The sequence below is a fragment of the Lepidothrix coronata genome, unplaced genomic scaffold (assembly GCF_001604755.1).
Source record: "Lepidothrix coronata isolate B3197 unplaced genomic scaffold, Lepidothrix_coronata-1.0 Scaffold38, whole genome shotgun sequence".
Classification (NCBI taxonomy): Eukaryota; Metazoa; Chordata; class Aves; order Passeriformes; family Pipridae; genus Lepidothrix; species Lepidothrix coronata.
The window spans coordinates 2,065,362-2,076,253 of NW_016690218.1; the positions used below are offsets into that span (position 1 = coordinate 2,065,362).

Sequence of the window (10,892 nt, forward strand, 5' to 3'; positions counted from 1 at the left end):
CTCAACAACAGTTTAAGCATGAAAAGACAGAGCTTGGAGTTTGGAGCTTCTCCACCGCCCCATGAACACAGTACTGAAGTTGCTGAAAATTCCAGGACAAAGTAAAGAAGCACCTGTCTGTTCCTAAAGAAGTTTCCAAAACATTTCTTTTTTTTTTAAGCAGCAGCTTTATCATGTTTTCTTGTGTATTCTGATGGCACAGAACCACTCTAGTTTTTCTGCCACTATATGAAGAACAAGCTTAACAACACATACTCTTACAGAAGTAGCACCAATATTTCCTTATGGCTTTATGGAAATAATTTCTCAATTTAGAAAACCAGAAATGTACTTCTTTGCCTGTTTTGCTAAATAGTATTGTAATTGCCCCTCTCTAAAACCTGCTTAAGTATAAAGCTTAAGCTTTTCAGCCACTTGGTACACCAAGTCTGTCCACAGTCTCATCTCTATTTGATCCTCTGTGCAGAAGCAATACCACTGAAGGCTTCCTGTACCTCAGCTCACACATTAACCTGCCAAACCAATTTTCAGGACAGGTCCAGAAGTTACACCAAAATTGCTGCAGCCTTTTCATCTGCCAATTTAACAGCTCCACTTTTATGACTTTGTGTAGCAACCACTTATACTGCAGAACAGTGCTTTAGACAAAACTGGTTTAAGTACTTCATATACTATATTGAAAATGTTAAGAAATTCAGACCATCAAGGAAAAAAATCAGAATTATAGTATCTTAATAAAATTTTAACAGTGAACACAGTCCAGCCTTCTCTCTGGATTTATTTGCATTTCAAAAGCCAATACAAAAATGTTACATACATACCAGTCACCCCTGTAGACTAGAACTTGAGTAGTCACTGTGAATTTAGCACTGCAGTGTTTTCCAACAACGTGCAACATTTTACGTTCAGCTAAAAGGGTACTCTAATGCAATATTCCAGCCTGGGTTTTTTTCCAAGCCTTTGGCAAATGTGGAAACTCCACATGGAGTACTACTTCTGAGTAGCTCCATTATTTTTATGTAAGTGCCAGCAGGTAGCTATTTAAGTAGATTGTTTTGTTATATATAAATGCCACTACATGTATGGCTCTGCTTTACTTTCATGGCTTGGTTTAAGCCAAAACATTAGTTCTGAAAACATCTAGTTATACCAATGGCCTCATTACATGAGGTCTTAAGTAGTCAAAGCAAGTATCAATTTTAGCTACTGGGTTGTGAAGCAAAAAGCCTTTGCAAGAGACAATTAAGGCTTCCATCACCCTACCAGAGGTAAGTATGAGAAACAAGTCTAAGCCACAGGAGCATTGGTCTATTTTTGACAGTGGTATTTAAGTATTTATTAAGCTGGTTTTCATCCATTTATTCAGTTGGCTGACATCCATCTGCCACATGGAACATTTGAAAATGCAATTAACAAGCTGCTAAACTAAGGAATCTGGATAGCATTTGGTTGGATTTCTTTCTATTAACATAATGGGCAAGAACTTCTGGAATTTATCTTGCTGATACACTTCAATCCTGCCTGAAGCAAGGATGGGAAAAGGTATCCCTGCTAGTACAAAATAGTTCAAGTATGTTAAAAAGCAACTGACTATTTTTTTAGTAACAGTGTTTGCATAAGCAGAAAAAAAACCCCTTTCAGTTTCTCACCCATCTCTAGCAATATTCAAGTGAAGTTCTACTTTAATTTTTAAAATACAGAAGTTTAATTATTTAGCCAATGTAACAGTTCTGTAAACTGCATCACAGATAATGCTGCACAACTTATGATCAAGAGCAATACTAAAAGCTAAAATGTTGCTAGTGACTGCGGTAATACAGATTGGCAATGTCATCATTTCAGTTCAGAAAACATCTGTTCCTCTAAACTCCACCAATTAATATAATTTATGTAAATATTTATTAAGTCCAGTCATCATGCTACAGCATTAGGTTAATAAACCGTCTCACTGTAAGAATATACCAGCATAAGGTATGAACACAATGAAATCTATATGAAATTTTATAGTATCTTTACAGAGATACGCTTGTGGCCCATCAAATTCATACTAACATACTGCAGATTTAAAATATTTACTTGTCTTCTTAGCATACCTAATGTGTAAGAATAGCTGCTTGTTTGATACCCAAAAATAAATATAAGCTTTCAACTGAAAGCATTTATTTTCCGAGTTTTCCAAAGCGGAGCCTGAGGGGCGAAAACGCTTCAGACACGTCATCGGTCCACTTCAGTACATAAAAGCATCTCCTGTCCCAGTATTCGTTCAAATCCAAGAGATATTTTCTTCCAGTGAAATATGACCGGAGCCCTCATTTTATTTTCAGCAATTCAGTCTGTTTCCATGGCAGCACTGCGGGATTCCTTGGCCACCATGAGCCGCATGAGCTGACTGTGGAATTTCTCGATCTTCTTTACGTCTTGTGCCTGGTCTGTTCTGTACAGCAAACACTGCAAGAGAAAGTTGCTGAGTATCAGATTTCACTTGAACTGTTTTATCTTGTTTATAGTTGCAACACATTTGTGCTTAGAACACACAAAACAAGGAGAGTACTTAAATGTTCATTTGTGGCATGTTGTTACCATGAGGCAGCAGCAACACATCCACGCTGTTTCAAAATATACACATTATCGGTGTTCACATTTCAGTTTCTCCTAAACATTCATGCCTTCCATTTTGAAAACAGGGAAGCTCATAATTTATACTAATTTCTTCTAGCTCAAAAAAACTGTTAAAGATTGGGGTTTAAAGCTGTCGTTAAAGACGCTCCTCTTTGTGTTGTCTAAACATAGAGCCAGATTTTAAAACTGAAGTTACTTCCCTATTCTCTGTATTCTGAAAGCAAGTTCATTTTGCCTTTCACAGTCCTTAATGTTACACTGCCAGGGACATAAAATCAGATAGTATTTCCCACTGAAAGGGATCCCCTCCCTCAAGCAAGATCTGTTTCTAAGACAGCCTAAATAAGGAACATAGCATCTGATTAGGATAAAAAGAAACTCCTTCATGTGACAAGCCTTTAATAGCAAGGGACAAGGCTAATATGCCAGTGACTTACCACAGAAAGACTGTGGTAGTTTGTTTTTCTGCTTGGAGACTAAGCAATTCCTTATACCTGTACAGCATGAGTATGACTGCCCAGGCTGATGTAGCAAAAAACCAAAACCACCCAGAATACTCCATTCTTCAGCAACTTTTGTCAGCATTGAATTCCTATTTTAATTCAGAGGAAGACAGAAGGAAACAGTTTATTTGTCCTTCAGCTATATTAGTTCTACAGATTGAGCATTGAGGAAACTTCCTTTACCACCTTTAGAAAAGAAAACCACAACAAAACACAAAAAAACCAAAACAACCCGCCCCCCAAAAAAGCCAACAACAAAAAAACCTGCCAAAGCCACCACAAAAACAAACAAACAAACAACAAACCAAAAAAACAAAACCAATCCCCATTTCCCCCCACCTGGTGTAACATCTGTGAATGGAAGCAGGTAAGGCAACCTTTTATATACCCCAAAAGAGTTCACATTTGTGAATCACCCGACTCCAACTTCCCCTATGGAAGATTTCAGCAAAATTGCCCTTCACTTTCCCCTGTTATCAGCACCCCACAGTCCACATCTCTCCCACATTAAGTCCTATTACCCTACCAAGAAGTGCCATTACTGTTGTTTCACATCCCTCTCAGGCACTTGAAATACCAATGCCAGACTACTTTTCAAGGAAAGAAGAAACCTGATTTTTTCCAAGTCTGAAGAGAAGAGCAGAATACTGCTGCCCACCCTGGACTGCAGAAAAACAGCTACTCAGCTATAACACCACTGTTGGTCAGTCTTGAAATCACAAAGAAGGAGCTGAACCTGTGGTTGGAAGCTGTCACCACTCTAAGCAAATAAGGCCCACACTCACAGAAGTAAACATATGTTTGAAAATGCTCCTGAATTGCTTCAGCAGAAGCTACCAGTGTTGTTCCATGAAGCAAGTTCAGATGGAATGAGTCCAAGATTTCTGTAGTGCTCGTTTTCCTTGATTTGACAGAATCCTACAATAATTCTGTTGAAATCCATAAAGAACACTGAAGTGTTAGAACTTTTCCTGGACTGCACAGAGTTGAACCACAGGTCAGTGTCAATCACAAACACAGCAACTAGGGAAGGCTGAGCAAAAGGTTTTAGAAAACTGTCAGGCACTCCCAAGGCAGTGGCTAAGAGCTCCTAAGTTGACTGACAGCAAAATGCAAGTCTATGAGAGTACAACAAATCCTGAAAGGGGAATGTTTCTGTACTTACAGCTACGTCATCTGTTACTTTGATGCAGAGGTTCCCATCACAATGTCGGTATTTCAGAACAACCCGCACCTGAAATGACAAACGCTTCAAGAATTAGCACCTAGAGCTAACAATTTTCAGAACATATTGAAGGAAATCTGCCCCCATTCAGACTACCTTTTATTATAATTATGTACTACTTCCTGTTTTCACCACCTCTGTGGTGGTCCTCAGCTCTGGTGGCCACTAACCCTACAGCCAGGGTGGTGTGGAAGTTGAGCCAACACATTTCCCTACCTAAAGCGTTAAACTGGCTTTATAGCAGCAGCAGCAAGGTTAACATTGGGCACGTTCAAAAGCACAGTCAAAACAGCAATGGCAGTTGCAGAGACCTCAGTGACAGGCAGGATAAACCGTGAGAGCCAGTCGATACAAGACACCCCCTCGCTACGTATTGCACTACAGAAAAACTAACTGGAAGCTTGTGTTTATAAGCTTGAAATACTTAAAAAAAAAAAAAAAAAGTAGCTCTTCATGAAGACCTGAAAGGGATTAACTGAGTGAGGTAAGCTCAACATCACCACTTTTCTACAGTACCTGAACCGTTATCACAGTTCCTCCTGCAGCCATCTGCCCTGAGCCCAAACCTACCCAGTCCCTCTGGACCCTCAAATCACCAAAGTTCCCAAAGCCACCACGATAAAAATCCACACCCTCAGATTCTGACTATTAAATGGTTCCTCTTGAGCACAGACAGCCATAGAGACTTTGTATCTATTGTTTCTAGCCTCAGCCAGCACCAGTAACTAGAAACAAAGCAAGGTGGCCTTTGAGAACATTCTGAACTCACACTGTAAACAGGACTTTGCTGTACACTCGTGCTAATAGTCAACCAGCTCCTTCACTGTAAAACACATTTTGAAATTCCTGCTCCGGGATGGATCTCATCACAGATGTACCCTTTTTGTTCAACAAGCTGTCACCTTCTGACCACAGCACACATCCCTGCTGAGCAGGCCCTAATGCACAGGAGAGGCTGCCACAAGCAGCAGGCACAGACTTGATACATTGAGAACTTGCTCTCCCCCAAAGGCAAGACCACTTATTGCCTGGGTGGAGAACACTCACCCACCTCCCCCAGCTCTTCTTCCTTCTGTTTCCCAGCAAGCTCAATTACATACAAAAGCTCCTCAGGCTAATCCTTTGCCAAATTAAAAGGAGGGTACTTGTGTTATGATTCTGGGGCTCATATAAACTCCTTTGTAAACAGATGAGTTTATTGCCATGGATGAAAAGAGATTTCCTTTAAGAAAAGGGGAAGAGCAACTCCTGGCTGCAGAGACATCCCTCCTCTTTCACTTAATCAAATGTCACAGAGCACAAGAAGGCAAAACTGGGCAATTTTATTATCACAGATGGGTGGCAATTACATATGGTGTCTCTGTGCTAATTAAAAGGCATATGTTCATCTGCCTTAAATCATCAGATGTTAATTTAATCTTCTGAAGGTTACTCCACGTCACCTATTTTTGGTGAAGGAAACTAGGCCTTTTTTACTGAAGTTTTCTCAGGTGTGAATTCCATTACATTTTTGTGCTCCTTTGTAGCTGAATTATAATGCCTTTTCTGAAGACTGAGGTTACTTTTAATATTTACATAAAAACAGTACTCCAGAAAAAGTCACTGAAAACAAGAAGCAGTCATATACACCAAGAAGTTAAATCCTTGAGCAATTCCTCTTTGGGAAGCAAACACCTTCCAGTCTGAAACGTCACTGCAGGCAACAACGCAATGTAAGAGCTAATGAAAGCTTTCTTTTAACTTTTTCAGGAAGACAAATTCAAATGATACAGTCTTAAATGTGAACTCATAAAACAAACCAATTCTCGATACGTTCTTCATTCAGCAGAACTGAACCTCGGTTTCTATCACACAGGTACACTGGGAATAAGCACAATGGCTCTGAAGTTAAGCTCTCAAGGTTCATCCCAGTTGCTGACACCACCACCCAAAACACGTTTTTGGGGTGATAAACGAGAACTGCCCCATGTTTTGTAGAAAACGACGGTCAGGTGCAACACCAGCAAGTAACCTGTCCCTGGAGCTGCTTTTCCCCCTGTACTCAGTACTGGTAAGGCCACACCTCGAGAGCTGTGCCCAGTTCTGGGTCCCTCAATTCAGGAAGGACATTGATGTGATGAAGTGAGTCCACAGAAGGGCAACACCGCTGGTGAAGGGTCTGGAGCACAAGTCTTACGAGGTGCAGCTGAGGGAATCAGGGGTGTTCAGCCTGGAGAACGCTCAAGGGTGACCTTATCGCTCTCTACAACTGCCTGAAAGGAGGTTGTAGCCAGGTGGGGGTCGGTCTCTTCTCCCAGGCAACCAGTGACAGGAGAAGACGACATGGCCTCGAGCTACACTAGGGGAGGCTTAGGTTGGACATCAGAAGAAATTTCTTCACAGAAAGGGTGATTAGACATTGGAACGGGCTGCCCAGGGAGGTGGTGGAGTCACCGTCCCTGGAGGTGTTTAAGGAAAGACTGGACGTGGCACTGAGTGCCATGGTCTGGTTGACGTGGTGGTGTGCTAAGCCATAGGTTAGACTCGATGATCTCAAAGGTCTTTTCCAACCTAATTCATCCTGTGATTCTGTGTTTCTGCCTCCCCCGTGACTTCACCAGCCCTGCACCACAGAAACCCCTCCGAGCTCGACACCGCCCGCCGCCCCCGCCGAGCGGCGCGCAGCCGGGGCCGCATACGGAGCGCCGCTCCCGCGACCGGGACGCGCTCCTCCCTTCGCGACCCGGGCTGTCCCACCTTCATGGGGTCGGCGAGGTAGAGCTTCTCGGCGGCGCGGGTGAACTCCTCCCAGGCCTGGAAGTGCGGCATGGCCAGGCCCACTCCGCTCCCGCGGCCGCGGAAAGATGGCGCCCTGGGCGGGGAGGGGAAGGGGGGGCGGCCGCGTGAGACGGCGCCTCCCATTGGCCCGCGGGAAAGCACCACCCAATCGCGATGCTCGTGACTCGGCGCTCGTCGCCACAGCGCCCCCTGGAGGCGTGGCGGCATGGCGGCAGCGGGAGGGCTGCCGGCCCCGGGGCAGCAGGTTCGAGCCCCGCCACAGGTGGAGCGGCTGCCCGGGGCCGGACCTGCGGGTCTCGGCTAGGCCAGGCCAGGCCAGGTGCGGCTCTGTCCGCTTCAGCCTCCCACCTTCAGCCCACGGAGGCGGCGGACACACGGGTGAGCCGGCGTGGAGCCTGGAGGTTATGACGGGAGGTGAGCGCAGGGCCCCGGGCCGTGTGTCTGATGTGCTGTGTGAGCTCGGCTGGCGCTCGCAACTGCATCAATTCCCGGATTTTCCCAGGCTGCGAGGTCCTTTCTGAGGCTGGATGTTGGCTTCGTATGGAACAAAAAGGGTATTTAGGAGCCCTCGCAGGTTTCCCTGGTCCTGGCTGAGAGGTGCTCAGGAAGGGATTGCACTGGAACTAAAGCTGCTGGTTTGGGAAAGCGGCTCAACGGCATAAAATAAAATCATGAAATAAGGTCTTGGGGAGCCCTGCTTTTCAACTGTGTGTGTGCGTGTGTAAAGCATTTACATAAAACTTACTAAAATTCATTTCAAAAGGGAAATGAGGGAGAGGGAAAAAAATTCCAAGATTTCTCCCTTTATATTTTAAAATTCCATTTCCTGAAGTGATTTTTGTGCCTTCATAGCACAAAGCTTGTAGCCAGCCACAGAGCTAAGCTCTGATCATGTCACACAGCTTGTGTAACTGCTGCGATGACAATAAACACGTAAAACTTGCAGTCTCTATTTTCTATTTCGTGGGGACACACTGAGAACCCAAAAGCTCCTGATAATGACTCACAACTTCAATTTAGTTTTACTGAATGCCTCAAACCTCAACAGTGTGGCCAAACAAATAAACTGGAAGGTTTAGGGTAGATCTGCATGTGAGGGGACAAATTATGCAGGCTGTTGCAGTCTCCACTAGCAACATGGGGAAATACTATAGCTGGAGGTTTTTTTGACCACAAAAGGCACAATAGGCCCAAGAGAAAACGAAGAAATGTGGCATAGAAATAAAAGGGTGGATGGGAGGTAAGGGGAGAAAAACTAGAATGAATTTCCCTGAGTCAGTAAAGCAGAAAATAATTGTTACTGTGGGGATCAACTCTGAAAAAGTCTGCAGCGATTAGGCTGCCAAACTTCATAAATTGCAACTTGTGGGTGTTATGTGGCCTAAACAATTCTGTTAAAGGGCTTTGCACCAATGAGTGGAGGTTATGGAGAGTGGAAAGATTTAAGAATCTGGGTTTTTTTTTCTTTCTAGATTAGCTCACAAAGTTTAGATGCTTGTGTGTCTGAGAACTCAGCTGTAGAAATATAAGAGTTGTCTTTCAGAGATGCTGATAATCATCAGATCTCATTCAGGTGATAGAGGCATTGACAGAGCCTGAAGCAATCAGCCCAAACACTGGAAGCACTGGAGGGACTGTTTCTTCACTACGTTAGGTTTTGGGTAGCTATTTATAACAACAAAGTGGGAATTGTGTTTGGTAGAGTTTTACAAACATGTAGAAGATGCAAATATGTGAAAATGAAAGATGTGGGGAAGCACAAACCTGTAACAGGTATAACTTTTTACAGAACCATTGTTCACCAAATTTGGATTCAGGTTTTCCAGTGGGACAGGGATATTCTTTCTGAAAAAAGAGTCTCGGTTTTGGGCTGTCCAGTCATAAGCACTTTAGAGTTGCTTTTTGGAGGATTTTAGTTTTGACTTAAACATTCAGGATCTTTTATGTGTTGATACAGAGCTGTCTTAGGAGCTTGCCAATGTCCAGTCATTAGCCCTGTAATTCACCGTGTCTGCAGTTGAGCTAATGCAACAAAGCAAGATTAAAAAACAAATCCAAATCCATTTTGGTATTTCTTTTTCCTTTACCTAGATTATTTCTGTGATCCATTTCAGGATGCAGCTTCTAAAACTGCTCTATATGCACAACTTTGCAGGTGACAAACTGCAGCAGCCAGGGCAAGGAACAGAAAGAGGGATTTTGTAACCGGCCTTGCCTCTGAGGAAAATGTGATGTGTCACTATGACAGTTATATACAGCCTAATACACAGTGCTGCATGGCTGGTTCCTGGCTGCAGATCTTAAGGATTTTGTCTTCCCTGCCACTGCCACCACCACCTATGGCCTCGCATTGCACTGCCACCACCACCTATGGCCTCGCATTGCACTGCCACAGTTGTTTGTAACTGCACTGGGGATCAAACCAGTGCTGGGATTAAAAGCAGCACCGTTTTCAGCAACACGTTTTTTTAACTGAGATCAGTTCGTTTTTCCAGTTTACTGTGTGGCCTTACATACTGCTGTGCTGACACAGCTGTTGAAAACGTACCTTTTTTGGTGGCAAGACAGGATATGGGAATTCCTACTGTTTTTGCTGGCTTGCCACCAAAAAAGAGGGACTGTCTGTGAAACCACCCCCACTCCCGGTTATCCTGAAAGCAAGGCCAGTTGCTGAAATCTCAGCAATTAACTAGAGAAGCTATTTCTGAGCCTCGGGGAATGTCTCATACCTGTAGTTAGTGTGCTGCTTCGTTCTGTTGTTCTCCTCTTGCTTGGAGAACAGAACATTTTCTTGACATGTTTGGAAAGTAAGTTAGACCACTGCAGTTATTCAGCTGTAAGTTGTACTTGATGTATGTCCAAAACTGTATTTTTCAAGTGAGCTCCAGTGAATGCAGTAATAGTAGAAATCTTTCAATGGGCTTTCTGTTTAGTGAAATAAAATGAACAGTTGTTTATCACTGTGTGGAGTGTTTGGTATGCAGCCAATAATAATTTAGTAGTTAGTAAGAATTCTGTTAAAACATACATACTTATCTTGCTTTCTTTTCTTGAGTTTCTACTTTCTGCCATGCAAGAAATCATTCCAATGGTCTTAATGGCCATTCCATCACTTGCAGGTGAAATCTGGAATGCTATAAAACCTCATTTACCCTTTCCTCAGTCTCTCATTGTATATCCTTGCTGTATTCCCTAGACCACCCTAGATAATTTCTTTTTTTGCTTGGATTTAAGACCATAAAAAGCTATGAAGCAATAACGTAAGTACTTGTGTGATGCAGATTTTTCATGTGGTTTTTCCTCAGGCCTTTTCCCCTCATCCAACCTGTATGTACATGATTAATGACCTCTCTTTGATCAAGCTTCTACATGCATTGCCACTGCAAGTTTTGCTTCGTAAAGTAACATTCAGGCATCTGGATTGCACATGGTGATTTCTTTAGGTTTTTTTATCTAGAATCTTCCTTTGCATAAATGACAAACTGAAATAAAAGAGCAGAAAAAGACCTTGCATCATATCTTAAAATATCATCCACGGAGATCTTGAGTTCTTGCAACTCCTACAAAGTTCATGGAAGTTGCAGCTGCTCAGCATCACTCAGGGTCAGATATTTAGTTTCTTGTTCTTCACATTAATGTTTTTATTCGATCCAAAGCAGGTGCCATATTCTTATTTGCAAAACTACTTTTCTTTCCTGGATAAGGAACTAAGATAAGAGTATTAAATTCATTAAAATAGTTATCTATCACCATGGGTATAAAAAGCT

At 42.8% G+C, this 10,892-nt stretch overlaps 1 protein-coding gene across 1 annotated transcript; it reads right to left on the reverse strand.

Annotated features, from left to right (window-relative positions):
* Window positions 1-758: 758 nt before the first annotated feature.
* On the reverse strand, window positions 759-7,216 carry SRP9 (signal recognition particle 9). Its single transcript, XM_017812949.1, has 3 exons — window positions 7,084-7,216; window positions 4,288-4,356; window positions 759-2,448 (listed from the first exon to the last, which is right to left on the reverse strand). Exons 1-3 carry the CDS (start codon window positions 7,153-7,155, stop codon window positions 2,329-2,331), a joined length of 261 nt encoding a protein of 86 aa, XP_017668438.1. The 5' UTR covers window positions 7,156-7,216; the 3' UTR covers window positions 759-2,328.
* Window positions 7,217-10,892: the final 3,676 nt, after the last annotated feature.